The sequence below is a fragment of the Scleropages formosus genome, chromosome 15, assembly GCF_900964775.1.
Source record: "Scleropages formosus chromosome 15, fSclFor1.1, whole genome shotgun sequence".
NCBI classification, from domain to species: Eukaryota; Metazoa; Chordata; class Actinopteri; order Osteoglossiformes; family Osteoglossidae; genus Scleropages; species Scleropages formosus.
Window position 1 is genome coordinate 13,086,719 of NC_041820.1, and position 17,662 is coordinate 13,104,380.

Below are 17,662 nucleotides of genomic sequence, written 5' to 3' on the forward strand. Positions count from 1 at the left end.
ATTTTAAATTAACGGTCTAAAGTGCTACAGAGTTGCCATTCATACGGTGTGAAAGGCCCCATTGTTAACGCTCCCTCGCAACCCAGTGTCGGACAGAAAGGAAGGAGCGAAGCGCGGAACCGGTTCCCGCAAATGTCGCTGACCGCTGTGGCCCCGCCCGCGTGCTGCTGACCAGCCGTTGGGCCAGGAGCGACGCGCGAACCGATTGGGCGGGGCTCTGTGGAAGGCGGGAGCGTGCGAGCAAAGACCGCGCGGACGAAGGGTGGGGCTGGGCTGAGCTCGGGGGGGTGACGTAATCACCCAATCAGGGAGGTGTGAGAGGGGCGGGATCGGATTGGGCGGGGGCTCTGCAGAAGGCGCGGTCGCGACGGCGGGACTATGCAAATGAGGGGCGGTGCTTTTTGTGATATGTCGACGGAGAGGTTTATGCAAATGAGCGACGCTTTGGCCGAGATGGTGCCGGTTCGCGTGGAACAGCTATTTAGATGGAATAGGTGAAGGGAGCGGGGAGCGCGAAGCGGCCGCAGGTCAGAAATCAGAGCTGAGTAGAAATTACATCTGAGAGTCTTTTTGAAAGGCCAAGGCCATGGCGTCCAAGTGTCCCAAATGTGAAAAAACTGTCTATTTTGGTAAGTCCCTTTTTTATTTGCGTCTTTGCTGTTTGCACCTGACCTGACAGAAAAATTGTACTATAGTATACTAAATTCGAAAAGAAAGAGAAATGCATATTTTGCACATTTGAGGCAGATCTGAGACGTTAAACGCTAAAGCTACTTGTTCTAACCCATCATGTATGAGATAAGTAAGGTAAGTGAGCGCTGACTTTGTTTGTCCAGGTTTATTCAATAGTGTGAAAGGGCGGATGGAGCCGAACTGTCCCGTTAACTCGAGGTCTCGGCTGTCCGCCGAAACTAAGCTTTTATTCGCGCTCTTATTATTATAATTTAGTGTCCGTATTGCAGCCGGAGGAGCAAATAATCCCTGAGCAGCGCTTCTCCCTCATTTAGCAGCCTTCTTTGTGCAAATCCTGCACAATTTAGTGCACACTTTGTTCAGAGCAACTAAATTCATCCGCCTCTGAGTCTGAGAAATTAAAGTTTTCCGGACCTGGGGGCTCTAAAATATCTGTGTATTTTTCAGATGCAGTTTATGAGATATATAATATATATTTCTTAATATCCTGAAATATGGATGAGCATTTGATTTGAAATATTTATCCTCCTGCTCCACTTGGCGATGATGATGTCACCAGGAAAACTAGATTTAGTGAGAATGAATAAATAACATATTTAACCTCTGAAAATGTATATCAGTGTCTGAAAATATGAAATAAATATGTTCTTATGGAAGGAGGTGGGGGACTAACTTTATTTGACAAAACCTTGTGAGGAAACAGCAGATTTTTAAAAAAAAAATCAGTGTGTGTAATAGCTATACAATGATTGTTATTTTCCTGACCTAAATAGGTGGTTCTAAAAATGCCTTCTGTAAATCAATTTATTGGATTAGAAAGACAGCATCATGTTGGTTTTTTTTTTTTTTTCTTTTTTTGCAGGAGGGTTAGGTTCTGCTACACAGGGTTAGATTGTTCATATAAATGTTGTTCTGCATTGCTTTTATGACTCGTCTATAGTCTATGGTACCAGGGTTCTACAGCAAGTGGGGTCACTGAGGTTAACCGCTCCGGGAATGGAGTGGGTTTCGCCCCGCGCTCACAGCCTGCATCGCATCCCCTCGGCGCCGCGGGCCTCCTGGCCAACATGGACTCGCCCCGCGATGCTGTCACGGCCGCAGGAGGAGGAGGAGGCTGTGGGCATCGCCGCTATGGGACCGCAGCATCAGCGGAAATTTCCGAACCGGACTCAAATACGTCCGATCGAGCATCGAAAGCAACCGTACTGTCCCGTTTAATGCAAAACTCATGACTAAATGCATCGCCGTGCTCGTGGGCCGGCGCGTTTCTTCCGGCCGGTCGCGTACCGCAGACGTTCCCGATGTTGGGTCGGTGGGTGGCGTAGCGTTTAGGACCGATACCTTGGAGTGTCACGGTTCCCGATTCGAATTTGACTCCTGCTGTAGGACCCTTGATCGAGGCGCTTACCCCGAACCGGTACAGTCAGGATGCCTAGCTGCATAAACGGGGCAGTCATCGTGAAGTGGCTTATCTACCTTCGTAAGTCACCTCGGACAAAGGTGTCCGCTAAATAAGTAACGTCTGCTGTGTTCGTCCGAGTTTGGGTCACATAATGTTCCGGTGGGCCGCCGGCTCCGTCGCGGGACCGAACTCGTGGATGCGAACGGATCGCAGTTTGCCCACATAAGGGCAGCCCCGCCGTTCCCTTCGTTTTCCTTTGGACGTAGAGCCCTCGAGGCGGTCCGCAGGAAACATACACACAGATATACGTTTGCGCGCCACGCCAAGTTCACCGAGCAGCGTGCGTTAACGTCTTTGGCAAAAGCAACACCCGAGCGTTTTAACAGAATCCGTGATTAAAAATTAATGCTGAATTTCATTCTTAAATGGCTTCTATTTAACCAGTCTTAAGATCACACACCTGCTATATTAGGCCGCACGATACTTTTTACGTGCTAATCTGCCGCATTTGAAGAAAAATGACGTGATTGTAGGAAAGGTTTCCAAGTTATTTTTCTCTGAAGTTCTTCAGTTGCAGGAGAGGGGCTTTTGATTAATTTTAATTTACATTTAAACTAATGCATTTGGTTCTTTAGAACTGGAATGTACAGGGGTGGGAGAAGGCTATTTTCGTCCTGAATTTTCCTGACAAAAATCCTTAGAGACATGACTTTTTGCGCAAATAAACTATTTATTTGGTATGTAGCAGTGGTATGCAGGCACCATTTGTCGGCCGCATGAAGCAACTTCCTGCTATTATTTAAGCAGACCTCAAAATCCTTTGGGAGGATTTTCATTTGCGCTGTGATATTTACAGTGGCTCCGTAGAATGTTTGTCTATTTATTTATGTCTATACATGAAAGCCTATATAATGTATGCAGGAGTCCTGCTTGAAGTGCGGAATTAATAGTGGTCTCCTGGACGCCCTCCAGTTATGTTGTGTTCCTTCTTGCTCTGCCTTCGTTGTCCGTTTGTGCACAACGGCGTCTTTATGCATCTCTCTATTGTCTGTGGACAAACCCTGTCAATTCGTTAAGTCCCCTTCTCTGCAAGTAAGAGCTGCGTAATTCTATTTCTCACTCGTGGCTGAGATTTATTGGAATTGTTTAATCTGTAAGGGAAACGTGCCTGCAGATGATTAGGATGGGAAATCCCTGAGGTTACCTGGATTAACCACCATAATAATGATCTCTCCTCCTCATAATACCCAAAGTACAGTAGGTACACTAATCCAGGTTAATACAGTACATTAGAAATCTAAGTGAATCAAAGCATAAAATCAGAGTGATTGGAGGACATTTCTGTTACTTCAGGTCCTCTGTTTGGGTTTATTATATTTTTTCATCAATTACCAGAATTTAATTTTATACAGTTCCTTGCCATCATATCTATATAAGGAATTGTACATGTATTACTGCACAGACAGTTCCGAGAAAGCAATAGAAGTCACCGGCGTACGCACTGCAGTGATGTGAATGTTATGAAGCATGCACGTTGGTTTATCGATCGTCACATGACCGCACCACATTAGCGAGAGCGCCGCGGTGATCTAAATGTTAACAGAGCATGTGTATCGGTCTATTGATTGTCATGTGAACGACGTGGAGCTCCGGCGGGAAAGGCCACGGGTCAGTCCAGCAGACCAGAAGGGAGGAGCGGAGGATATTTGCCGGCCAGAAATCATAAGTATAAACAACCTCATATGGAGAAAAGGCAGCACTTACTTAAAAGAAAAAAGAAAATCCAATGCTTTCTGAATAATACGCAAGTAAAGAAGAATCTGTGTTTTAAAAGTCATCGGTTATTGCTATGTTTTATGACGAGACATCATTCGCACCTGAGCAGCCACCTTGTTTTAAGGGTGTGTGGCCACTGCCTGTCACTCATTGTCCTTCTCGTGGGCACCAGGCGTAGTTCTAGAGGTGGTGCCCGATCTCCACTCCGGTTTCTGTGCGTCTCACTCTGTCTCTCTCTCTCTCTGTGTGTGTGTGTGTTTGTGTCAGGCAGCTCAGACTAAGAGCTCTTCTGACTGTTTAATGAACGTCACTTTCCTTTCCAAACAGAGACTTCACAAGTGCCTCAGGCATCTTAATGAGAGCTGATGTCTCTGTTTGGCTACCGCTGCCTTCCCTGTTATACTTGTCTCAGGTAAAAGAACTCCTGAAACCTGGGCTCATATAATGTGCTTCTATGGATTTCCTCACTTAGCTTTAGCCTCTTTTGTAATTATGTAACCCTAGGGGCTCTGCATGGCTGAGTTCACATCTCCTTGCATGGCTGTCAGTTAATTTAGCTGCATGCCCAACAACTGTATCAGAAATAGTTTGCATAGCGTACAGCTTACCACTCATCCATTTGTGAGAAAATAAATACTGAACGTGATTAAAAAGTGCCCAGGGCATGAACCTGATATGCTCCAATTGCAGACCCAATTGTTATACCCCACAATCCCAATAGTCTGATGAGAAGCATGATTAGGTTCTTCTTTCTGTCCTTATTACATGATCTCTAGTTGTTCTGAACCCATATTTTACTATCTATACAACACACACACACACATAATCTGAAACCGCTTGTCCCATGTGGGGTCGCAGGGAGCCGGAGCCTAAAGCGGCAGCACAGGGTGGAAGGCTGGAGGGGGAGGGGACGCACCCAGGACGGGGCGCCAGTCCGTCATAAGGCACCCCAAGTGGATCTCGAACCCCAGACCCACCGGAGAGCAGGACCCACTCAAACCCACTGCTCCACCACACCCCCCAACTCTCTACGATATAGCGGATACGTAATTGCACTTAAGGATTTTATTGTGGCCCAGGCACAGTTTTTCAGCTCAGAAAGAATAATTCCAGTGAACCTGCTGTGATTTTAATTACCAAAACCATCTGATGCTCATATTTTCAGTGTCTTTAAAATTTTGCAAAAAGTTTGAACAGAATCTAAAATCTACATTTATAACTCCAACAATAGGTCCATTGCTAATAATTAGCTTGACACAAAAAAAAATCTCAAACTTAAATTTTTTGTTGGTTTTTGTTCCAACATATTGCCATCAAATAACAGCTCCAGGTAGTAGTATTTCATATAGACAGAATCATATGTCGTATTTACTAAAAAAATCACCAAGCTGAAATAGGCTGTTTATTTCCTATGGGGATGAAAGAACTCAGATATCAGCTGTATCACTTACATCACAAAATAACTGAAAACATCAAATTGTGTTAATTGACTAATCCAGAACGACACTTGTGACAATAATCTACTGAAATATGACCTTCCACAGACTGAGTTTGCTTTCCACAAGTGACTAAATTGTCAGTTGCTTTATTATTTGAATGTCTTGATCAAAGTTGTGTGTCCTTGGATTTTGTCTGAACACTAGAAATTAAGCTTGAATTTTTACCCATTAGACCACCTGGGTGTCTTAGGTCATTTGGTTTTTATTTCATTTTCAGGGAGACTAAATATGGAAGCATATAATTTGGAATTTGGCATATAGCTGTTTGCCCGAGTATCTGTATGTCCGTACGCAAATCGTTTAACGCGGGTGATGGAAAGTGAAATTGTATGTCGGTGATCACTGTGTATTGGAACCCGGGTTTGGTGGGTATTGTGGCCTGCGGGATCACCAGTGTTATATGGGCCAGCTCTGCTCTATGCTTCTAGCTCAGACTGGAAGCAGTAGTCCCCCGGCGGCGTGGCATTCCGCTTTGCTCTTTGGCCTCTTGGACGGAGAGGAAGCTTGGCCTCAGCAGCGGTTTGCACTGGGGTTGCGTCAGATTCGTAGAGGCCCCCGGACACATGGGCCACACCCAGCGGCGGGGCAGAGACGGAAAAACCGCCAACAAGTGTCCAGTTTTAGAACTGAATACTTATTGTGTCAGGGAAGGTCGCTTGGCCTAAGGATGTGGGGTCTCTATCCAAGTCACCACATTTGGAAGGAAAAAAAAGGAATGGAATTATTGTACTGGCAGCAGGAGTTTGAATCCCATGATTCCTTGTTCTGGTGTATAAGTGTGAGCGTATATGCTTGCGTGTTGGACAAGCGTGTGTCTGTATGCCTTGTGTCTCCGGCCCTCCTCCTTCCAAGTTGGCCCAGTGCCGTGGCTCGGGCTCATGAAAATCCAGGATGTTTGCCTTGCAATGGCCTTCTGGACCTGCTTTGGCTGCGCCGTGGCGGCACCCGGCTAGCGGTGCCGCGCAGGAAACCTGGTGGCGGTGGGCCTTAAGGGTCGGAGCAGATGGGGCCTTTCTCGCCCGTGTCTGAAACGGGAATCTGTTCCGTTATTGTGAAGTCATTGCAAATATTTACAGCAATAAACTTACTAAGATGAAACACAAGGCCGCAGCAGGGCAACATGTGGGTTTAAAGTCAAACAGACCTACAGACCTAGATAATCCAGTATTCTAAACACATGAATGTGTGTATAAGGTCCATGTAGTTTTTGCATAAGCTTCAGCATAGCCAATGTAAACCATTTGCAAGTAGAGTGCGATCTCATGTATTTAGTATACGAAGTCTTTCATAATTGGAAGGCAGAGGTTAACGGTTTGAGCGTTCCCTCATCACCCAGCCCCCCCGCAAAAGGCCCGTGCATGATTTTGCCATTTTCACTGCGTGCCAACCAGCTCCAATTCACATTGCGCCTCTCCTGCGGCTACACCCTTCTTGCATTCCATCTGGCCACAAATACGCACGCGTATGCAAAAACATTCAGCACCTCTCCAGATACCTCTGTGCGGGCATCGGCCATGTGTCCGAACAGCAACGGGTACACAATATCCATCGTAGAGTGAAACATTTAAAACGAACGTATAGTTACTTAAAAATTCTAAGTATCTATGTTTTTATGCCAAAGTTGTGTATTAAAGAGCTGTCAAGTATCTGCAGCTTGGGACATGAGACCACGGTACTGAAGTTTTACTTCTGAATACTGACATTTGCAACTGATTAATGGGAAAACGCCAAAGAGAAATAATAATTTAAATCTGTGGAAATTTATTAACAGTACTCCTTTAAACTGGTCTGGACATTGATCAAAACCCAGGTCCCCAGATGTCTGGCTTTGTCACTATGGAAACGGCTCATTTATTGACGATTCTAATGAAGTTTGAAAAGGCATATGCACAGATCGCGGTCTGCCCGCTTCTGACTCTATTTCACTGGCTTTTTCTACCCCTTTCATTTCTTGGGTTTTTCGAAACTGTCGGCATCGTTCGTGAGCAAATATTTGTCACTTCGCTCTCATGTGATCATCGATTTTCTAGGCTTTCCTAGTGTCTGTGTGCCCGGGGCAGTTGTTTCCCCTCCGAGCCCGTGAGTGTTCTGCAGCGAGACCCCTGCTGTCGCGCCATGATGTTTGGGTGCTGGCTCATTGCGGCTGGCAATTAAGAAGCAGTAATTAAGCTGCTCGGAAAATAATCACCCATTCCGAAAGCCCCCAGAAGACCCGTGGTGGAATTGCCAGCTCCTCACGACTATTTTCCTTCGTAAGTGGCCATCTAATTACGGCGACCGTCTCCCGCTGTATCATTGGGATCGTCATTCTGCACTTTACCGAGTGACAGCCAGCTGCTTGAGGACATATGCAGTCATATTCTGTACTCATAAGAAGATAATTACAGTCCTAGAATAACAACATAATGCTGTCCTTTTTTTTTAACATTAAAATGGTCACGCTGTACAATCTTAATCGATCGTATTATTCAATACGGTCAGAGCAAGATTACCTTACTAGATCTGAAAGGTCTCAGAGATGCATTGAAATGGTTTCCAGAAAGGACATCAGAGAAGAAATCTGTATTGGGAGGGACACATTTATGCTCTGTGTCATTTGGTCTTTCTCCATAGTTGAATTTCCATTTGGCATTATGACGATTCCGTGTAATTCTATAATTCTGTAACGAGCTTGGCGAGAAACGTCCGTACGGTTTGCCCTCCCGAGAAAAAGGCCGAATACAACGCTGCGTCATCCAGTTCTCGAGCCCATTACACGCATTTGCCATCCTGGCACCCTTCAGCCATCGTTCTTGAGAGACCTCCGATTTCTCAGCAGTTCCCACCCTTTTGATATTGCACACAAAATGTCAACCAGCGGTTAATTGATGATGGATTTACCCATTGCTGATGGCCTGCGGAAGTCATCTCCTGACCGTGTGTGGATAATGGCCAGTGCTGCAAAATTGGATTAGAAACGCTGAAACTCGGTGTAGATACAGCACATGCAAGAGCAGCTGCTCACCACCAGCCCGAACAGCTTGACCGAGTGAAAGGGCGATGAATCATGAGTGAGGCCCGGAAAAGCTTGGCTAGAACTGGGGTTCATGTTGAGGGTCCCCCTCATCCTTGGTAGAGTCACATGCCATCTTGACTGTAACCAAGCACCTCTTCAGCCTCTCATCTTCTGGTGAATTCCACAGTCGCCCTAAGAGTTACAGATAAGCTTGAGCAGATTAACTTTTCGATATGAATCTGAACTCCAGTGTTTTGTTTTCTTTTTAAATACCCTACTTGGGATGATGACACACTGTCTAAAAAATAATCTTGAGACCTTGGATACCATAGCAACTGAGCTGATGTTTGGTCTGGCCGTAGTGTTTTCTGAAGGGACAGATTTGCTCTTTCTGAGGAACCTGGAGGCCAATAATTTCCAGTATGAAATGGTAAACATAAAACAGAGAACTTAATATTTGCAATATTCAATATTTGCTGCAGGGCGGTGCACGGCCTCAGCAGATACGGGTCGTTGTCTCACGGCTACAGCGCGTGAATACATACCCGGCTCCGCGTGCGTGATGTTTGCATTTTCCAAGACAGGTTCCAAGATGTTGCTCAGGGGTGCTGGTGACGCTTCATTGTCCTTAACGCACTGGATCACCGCATCCCTTGTTCGACACGCGGTTTCTGGTGCTGTGTAGATGTGAAGAGTGCTCTTCATATTAGATGTTGAGCAAGTGACTGAGTGAGTAGTAGCAAGGTCGCAGCGCACTGAAGCACTACGGCAAACCTTCTGCTCTCTTGTTTCCTGACCACCTCCTACAGCTGTTCCTGGCCTTTCTTGTGCTCTCAGCAGGCATTGTACTCGTTTGTCCGTACCACGGTAGTCTAACACCGGCACTTCGCTATGCTATCCAGCCGGCAAAAACATGAATGACAGGCAGACAATGGAAGCCTGATTTCACAGGATTTCCTTTTCTGTGTGTGTGTGTGTGTGTGTGTGTGTGTCTTGGCTGGAGATTGATCACCATCCTTTTTCTTAATACAATCAGTAATGTTTGTGTGCCTGTGCTGCAAATCACTGCTCTGCTTTATAATCAGACTGCCAGAGTCTTCAGCTTAACATGGTGTTTAGAAAGAAGAACACCTGTAATGTTTGAAGTTAAAAACAAAATGAAGAACTATTCAGCAGCAGACTGAAGAGCTCTTGTACCAACTGGCATTCCTTTCTGCTTTGGAAAGCAGTCTTGCCCAAAATGTAGGATCAGTCCAATGCTGGTCCACCAGCGCCAGAGGATACAGGCCTTTCTTGCGTGACCTTCTGATCTCGTGCGCCTTCATCCTGAATGGACCGTTTGTCTTTGATAGGGATAACCGACAGATCCATTTTTGTCATCCGAGCGCACGTGTTTGTTTGCTTGCTCTTCTCCGTTTGCAATTAAATCATCCTCAGCACACAGCGGGGAAGGTGAAGCTGGAGGTGAAATGTGCGGCGAAGCTTTGAATGGTCCAGGGGACGTCAGCTGAAACAATGCAGCTTTCTTCAACGAGAAAGGGTGAGATCTTGGGAAATGGCGGAAACCCCATTGACATCCGTCTGCCTTGTGCGGGAATGATAAGGGAAGGTGTTTCCTGTCCTCTGCAAGCCGGCCTGGAATGAAACCGTTCGTCCATTGTGTGGAGCAGAGATTTATAACTGGAAAGTATATAGTTAGGGCTGCTGGGCTTTCTGGGACAGGAGCAGTAGGGATGGAGTACATTTGAGCAGATGACACTGCTATCCAGCTGCGCTTGGGCTGAGACCGCAAGCTCGCCCCTCAGACATGACATCATGGTGTCCAGCAACCCCTCCCTCTGCATGACAGGATGGAGCCTCTCCCAGTTCTCCAGCACAGCCCCCGCACTGTTTCTGTGGCAACCGCAGAGCGGGCGCGGAGGAAAGCGCGGTTAACGACACGATGGAGAACACGAGGACCACTCACCCTAATAACATTGTTACGATCCCTGCTGACGGCCTGACTCAGCCGAGACGAGCAAGTGGAGGAGAACAGCAGAGAGCTGGGTCACGCCCCGCTTATCTACGCCTCGGGGGTCTCGGATGCTCAGAATGTCACACTGTGAGCGCACCGGATCTACTCTGACCTCCTTGTTCGGGGGGGGTCATGGGGGTAGCGTGAGCAGAATGTGGAGCGAGAAACGGATTGGTTCAGGCCAGAGGGTTGTAGTTTTATTAAAACTCTTCTCTATCATGATATCTGTGCCACTGTCCTCACCCTCCCTGTCTTTTTCCTGCTCCCTCCTCCCACCGCAGCTGAGAAGGTGACGTCCCTGGGGAAGGACTGGCACAAATTCTGTCTGAAGTGCGAGCGCTGCAGCAAGACCCTGACGGCGGGGGGCCATGCCGAGGTGAGTGCCGAGGACACCTTCGGGGGGCTCACAGGCGCAAAAATCTCCCACGGAAGCAATGTGTATGTACATTAAACACACAAACACATGCACACACCCATCCTCTGATCTTATAGGGTAAGTGAAAGTCGCTCATTGCGTCGTATCGACATTGTGACACATGCTGTATCCGTCAAGGGTTTCCACTCGGGGGATATTTTTTGGGACAGGGAGCCATTCGGTAACGAAGAGCTGCCAGGAGGCTGTCAGATGACTATTAACATTGGGCCATTGGGCTCATGTTGCCGGATCGTTCCGTTGCCGTGTTTGCTAGCGACCTCTTTCAGCGGCGTTGCGTGCGCGTGGCCTCGGTCTGCCCCGGTTCATCACGCAGACGCCTGCTGACTGGGCGTGACGGGAGCGCATCTGTCAGCAGGGCAACATCTGTTGTGATGGCAAATGGGCTTGGAGGAGAGGAGCGAGCAAGAAAGCCCTTCTGTTGGAGTGAGCCAGAGCCCATCCAGAGCCCATCCAGAGCCCATCCAGAGCCCATCCAGAGCCCATCCAAAGGCCACGCGCATGCTCCATGTTGTGACAGGCGTCCCAGCAAAGAGCTCTTTCCTGTTACATGTCCATACTTCCCCCAGGTAAAGGGGTTTGATTCGTTGCAGGGCCCCCTTGCTTTCCTTGTCTCCGCATTTATTTTCATCTAGTCTCCACTTTCTGTAGATCAGGACACAGCGGGACCGTGTCTCTATAACCGGGCTTTTGCTTGTCACTCTGAAACTATAGGACAACATTACTCTTCCACCGCTCTTCCTGTTTCCTTTCAGATTCTGTAGAGTCCCCCACAAGGGCGACCTGTTGTTCTCGCCCGGTCGTTGTGCAAACGGTGTCCGTGTTCTCTGCACAACAAAAGGACAGCTGCCCCAGTGAAGAAGCTCTGTGTCCAGCTGTGCAAATGGAGAGGTCACTCCAGGGTCTCTCAGGGCCCAAAGGCCTTACTACCATGGTATAAGGGCTCCTTTGGTCACATAGTGTCACAGCAGACTGTAGTATTACTGTAAGACAGTATGCTGATAAGTTTCCTAGCATCACTATTACTAATCCATTCCAGCCAAAACCAGTTTTCAGGCCCTGTTTTTGTGACCTGAGGTGTGTGTTGGTTTACTCTGTGCGATATTTGAGGTTTTTCAGTAATTATCATCTTCCAAGACATTCATCTTAGATATCACACTTTTTAAACCATTGTAAATCAAACACTATATTTAAGCACTTTCTCATATATATGTGTATATATACATACACACACACACACACACACACACACACACACACACACACACACACACACACACAAGTCAATACGATTTTCTCAAGTTCAGTTAGACAATTAAATGGAGCATTGCAATTAATGATGTCTCCATTACTACAATCTTTTAAATTTCAGACCTTTGCTCATGATCTTAACAGCCCTCAAAGCTTTATCTTCCACTAGGGAGTCCAGATCTTCCGGTCAGGCCATAACTCGATGGCCGTTCACTTCCCAACCCACAGTTTTCCAGAGCTATCTGTGCTGGCCGGTATGAACAGCAGCCCTGGTGATTGTAAAGTGACCGTGCGCTATGAACCCCCCCTTCGGCTCCTTTTGTTTCATTCATCAACAGAGTTGGTCTCCTGGTTACCAGCACTTTGGTTATCTGGGTTGGGAACATCTGTGAAAAAAGCCTGCTGTTACTGCTGGAGCTCAAGTGGGTCTGGGGAGGCAGATTAAAATAGACATAACAGTTTAAGATGGAAAGGAGAGGGCCAGCCAAATGTCTACATACACATTCTTGACGGCCGTTGGCGCTGGTCGGCAGATTGTTCCACGTATTGGTTTTAGAACAATATTTGAAAGTAGGGTACCACAGAATGGGTACCTGTGCTCTTGCCAAACCGAGGCCCCAAGCCATCAAGGCTGCTTTCTCAAACTCGCAGTCCTCATTGCAGTTACTTTCTTTTAATATTGAAATAACGCAATAATACGTTTTAGGCAGACTTGAAAATCATTTTAAAAAAACTATTATTTCAGCATTTAGTGTGTGTTTTTTTAATCTGCTTTTCCCGACCCAATACTTGGAAGATGTCTTGATGGATAAGCATTTATTTAGGCGTATGTGTGTATGCTGCTTGTTCCAAATGCAGTTCTTCCTTTTAAAGCCAGTGGTGCAGGTGCAAAGGTTCTGCTTCTTGAGAAACACAGTCCTTGTGACCTCTGACATGAACCCTGTGCTTCACCTTTTTTCTTCTCTGTCCACAGCATGATGGGAAACCCTACTGCCACAAGCCATGCTACGCTGCCCTCTACGGACCGAAAGGTAAAGTGCATTATTTAATCACGCCAATGAGGTCTGCGTAAAACTCGACTTGGCTGATGGCATCACGCTGGATGATGCGACGGTTATGCAAGCGTCCCGCATAGACGTGGATCTTGTGCAGACCCTGTTTCTACTGTTGCTGTGCAGGTGTAAACATCGGGGGGGCAGGCTCCTACGTCTATGAGGCCCCTGTCAACAACGCTCCTGCCAGCGCTCCCGTGGAGGTTGCCCCCAAATCCGAGGAGAAGAAGGCCTCCGGTCCCCCCAGGGGCCCCTCAAAAGGTGACCTCTGGGACCTGGGATTGTCGGTCCTCTGCACTCTGTCCAAACTGGGCGGGCTGGTGTCCATCCCACATGAAAGGGGTATCAGCTGGGCACTAGCAGCAGATCTGTGTTAGGGGGCTTTCAGTACCCTCACCCTGGAGAGCTAGGGGTGGGCCATGCAAGCTGCTTATGCAGAGCTGTGGGTCAAAGGCCCCACATCCTGTTCCCAGCCCCCCGCAATCAGTTCCCATGTTTCCCACACCTCATTTCATCGCTCCAGCGTATGAAGCTGGAACAGCTGCAAATTGAAGTTTATTGGAGTTTAAAGTTACCAGCAACGGGGCCAAGCAGACAGGGAAGCGCAGTGGACACACAGTCTACGCTACGCTTTCAGATACCAGATTGCAGAGCACATACAATGTTGTGAAAAAGGAGAGTGTTCCTTTTTATTATCACTTTGAAGCTGCACTCTTCCGCTGAAGACCTTCTGAAACATTGTGAACATGTTAGTGTGTGTTAGTGTGCTCTTGAAGAGAATACAAAGAACACCTTTCATGAGTGCAACACCGTATGTTCTCTAAATGCACCACGTGCTCTTTTTCCCCGTTTGTTGGTTATGAAAGACGTAGTGTCACACAAAGGACCTTTTAAATGCGTGTATATACAGTATACACATATATATATATATATACACACACACACGCACACACATTTACTCATATACATTTTGTTCATTTCAGCGGGTAGCGTCACAACCTTCTCCGGGGAGCCCAACATGTGTCCTCGCTGCAACAAGAAGGTGTATTTTGGTAAGCACCACCCAGTAAAGACACACAGTCTCCTTTTCTTACAAAGTCTGTAGCAGTTCTTGGTTTGACTGGCTCAGAGTATCAGGAGTACGGTGAGAGTAAAAGGTTGTGGGAAGTTTGTTTGCTGAGGAACCCATCCTGCACCGGGGCGTGGTTTATCCTCTGCAGCGAGTGGAGAAAGGACATGTGAGGAACGCTGTGAACCTTTAGTCAGCAGAGTGGTGCTGCTGAATCCCAGGCCTGAAGGGATGCTCTCTGACAGTTCAAAAACAAGCTGAGCTTGAGTGCGGCTCCACGGCTGGGATGCGAATGAGACCAACAGCACCGCTGATGTGGGTCAGGCCGGTGATGGATTACAGTAATGAAATGTCAACAATGGGCTTCCACTTGTCTGTTTATTCACCATATTTCTTTATTTTTTCTGGCTGTATCTATAAGTCTTTGCTAAGGCCCTGTGCTCTAGTAGCAGTCCAGAGTGCCCCCTGGCGGATGTGTTGTGCGACTCTGAACGACAGGTGTTCACAAATACAGGACGTTCTGCAAATTCAACCGCAATTTCAGAAAAATGGACCAAAGCAGATTAAAAGCAGCACTTTTCTTTCTGAAGTGATACACTGTAGCATGTTTTAGAGTTAATTTTAGGAAATATTTTTCAGCATTTTTTAATTTGTAACAGTGGCCTTGGTCTGGGGGTTTTTGTTGCCATGGTGATGTGAGCTCCTGTCTCCGCTTTAGCGGAGAAGGTGACATCCCTGGGGAAGGACTGGCATCGCCCGTGCCTGCGCTGTGACAGGTGCAACAAGACTTTGGCTGCAGGCAGCCATGCTGAGGTGAGTATCAGCATGTGGGATTGGAGCACAGAGCAAAAGGGTGCTTCTGCTAAAATAAGGGGAGGACAGAAAGCAGAGGCCTCAGGCAGAACAGATAGGAGGCAGGTGTGTACAATACACTGGTGCCTTCAAGAGCACAGAGCAGCAATCACATCGTGAGATCCACAGCTGGCGTGCGAAAAATCTGCCTTTATGTGCGTATGTGCAGTGTTTATTTATGTCGTGTGTTTGTCTTCAACAGCATGATGGGCAGCCGTACTGCCACAAACCGTGCTACGCTGTGCTGTTTGGGCCCAAGGGTACAGTATCCACTTGTTTGTCCTGCTCACCTCTAGGTGGAGCAACTGCCACATGTTACAAATCTATTGTTTCCCTCAAAGATGTCATTCCAGATGATCATGTGTGACACTCCAGTGACGCTGCACATTAGAATACCATGCCACCGAAAAAAAATCTGTGTAGAGATAGAAAGTTTTCTAGGAGTGCAGTCGTTCTTTATGATATTTGTATTGGGTTGTTTGTTTAAACGGGGGGTGCGGTGGGTTGGACCAGGTCCTGCTCTCCGGTGGGTCTGGGGTTCGAGTCCCGCTTGGGGTGCCTTGCGATGGACTGGCGTCCCGTCCTGGGTGTGTCCCCTCCCCCTCCGGCCTTACGCCCTGTGTTACCGGGTAGGCTCCGGTTCCCCACGACCCCGTATGGGACAAGTGGTTCTGAAAATGTGTGTGTGTGTGTGTTTGCTTGTTTAAACGCTGCCACTTGTTAAGAGCATCCATCACACATTGTTTTGTAACAGCCAAAAGATTTGAATGCAGTTGAGCTGTGAGGTCACTGTTTAATGGCACCCGCCGTTCTCATTCACTGCAGGGGTGAATACTGGAGGGGTCGGGAGCTACATCTATGACAAGGAGCCCAGCTCTGAAACCCAGCCTTAAATTCCGTCTCGCCACCCCTCTGTCCACCAGGAACACTCAGACACTTCCTCAGCCATAGCCAGCGCACAGCCAGCACCGCGCTCCCTACACTACTGTGTCTACACTGCAGAGTGTTTCACGTTTCCATTTACATATGCAAATTGTGTGATGACGCCTGTTCCATCATGTAGCCACATGCTTAATTTACATGTCTATTTACATTACAACACCTTTCTTCACCGTTTGTTCTCTTATTGAATGTTTCAGCACAGAAATTTGTTCCCTCAGTATTTTAAAAAGCCTTAAAAGTTTTCTGGAAGGAGACTGTTAGATGTTATGCTTTACACCCAGTAACTATAAGCTCGTGCAAAGTATTCAGACGTGACAGGGCCGCCTTTTAAACCGCTGCCAAGAGCAAAATGGATCTCACCTCGGACAGTGGAATCCAGATGCAGCGCAGGAACACTACTGTAAATCAGCAAGCTATCTGCAGCCGTTAATTTATAGTGTGGCTTTTTGACAACATTCCTACTGTAAGAAGATGAATGAAAAATATTTTTCATTCAGGATAGAATCTGCTGGGTGACCTTATGGGTACATTAACATGATATATTTAAATCTTTTTTTGAAAATGGATTATGTGTTGCAGATGAGAGTGGATGAACTGCAGCTGAAAGTTTAGAAAAAAATTTAGTGCATTTTTTTTTTTTTTTTTACCAGACAGACTGTACAGTGAAAGGCAAAATACTTGGTTATAGAAAAAGGAACATACATTTTTTAAAGAATAAATATGTCTAATCCAAATGCTACAAAAGCTATAGCTGGGGATGTCTTGTAATAATGATGGACGAGTCAATATATTTTAGTCGCTGTTAAGTAGCCAGTAGGAGTGTGTAGCCACAGCTCTCCATGTACACTACTCTGAAAGAGTGTGTGGTTGTGTATTACCGTTTTGAGCATGAGGATGGTAATGACTGTTGTCATCGCTTGTGTTATAGAACACAGCAGCTTTTGACTGTTTTGGGAACACCTGGACTTCCGTCCTGACTTCCAATCTTTTGTAAAATTATAACTTTATATGCTGTTTATTTGTCTTGCATTTTTTTTGTTTTTTTCCTCCACTCCGCATGGAATTTAAGAGAATTTATTGTCATTTCTTTACTGTCATGGACAGGGATGGGAAACAGGAGATAAGTGTTTTGGACCCAAGTGCGGGTGCGTTTATTCCGGATCCACAAAACACAGAGGCAGACGAAATCGGCGGTCAGGGACAGGCGTCAGTTGTCCGGGGTGCGAACAGCGTTTCTGGGGCAAGACAATACTCAGTACAACAAGCAGAGGTCAAAAGCCAGGTGAACACAAGAACGAGGAACACGGAGCAAGGGCCGAGGCGTTGCAAGATTCCGCAACCTTGTGGCGGGACGATGCTGCCTTTATCCCTGGCCTTGTTGATTGTCGTCGGGTGCGGCTGCTTGGCTTGTGGGTGTGACATTTACCTTGGACTGGTGCAAGCTTTCTAAATTGGTTGGTGTTGAGTGTAGTTGATAATTGACGTGGATATTTGTTTCAAAAACTGTCAATCCCATGTGAAGCATCTCACACAAGCAAGGTACAGTATGTTGTCAACACTTCCAGATATTTAGAAAAACAATGTGATTCTAGGTGCGTCAGTTACGTCAGTGTGTTCAAGTAACGCAGCGGAGGCGGATGTCACCCTGTCTATACAACACGTAACAATGTGCTGCTTGTCAGGT

The 17,662-nt window shown here is 46.8% G+C and overlaps 1 protein-coding gene across 1 annotated transcript; it reads left to right on the forward strand.

Moving 5' to 3' along the window:
- Positions 1–422: 422 nt before the first annotated feature.
- Positions 423–16,587, forward strand: crip2 (cysteine-rich protein 2). Its single transcript, XM_018732489.1, has 8 exons — positions 423–629; positions 10,661–10,755; positions 13,037–13,094; positions 13,242–13,376; positions 14,099–14,167; positions 14,903–14,997; positions 15,239–15,296; positions 15,862–16,587. The coding sequence occupies exons 1-8, from the start codon at positions 587–589 to the stop codon at positions 15,927–15,929; spliced, it is 621 nt and encodes a 206-aa protein (XP_018588005.1). The 5' UTR covers positions 423–586; the 3' UTR covers positions 15,930–16,587.
- Positions 16,588–17,662: the final 1,075 nt, after the last annotated feature.

Excerpts from the sequence above, each read along its gene's own strand:
- crip2 (XM_018732489.1), top strand. The coding sequence starts at position 587 with ATGGCGTCCAAGTGTCCCAAATGTGAAAAAACTGTCTATTTTG. Across the intron at positions 13,377-14,098 it reads CCCCAGGGGCCCCTCAAAAG|CGGGTAGCGTCACAACCTTC; the intron begins GTGACCTCTGGG and ends TGTTCATTTCAG. Across the intron at positions 15,297-15,861 it reads TGTGCTGTTTGGGCCCAAGG|GGGTGAATACTGGAGGGGTC; the intron begins GTACAGTATCCA and ends CATTCACTGCAG.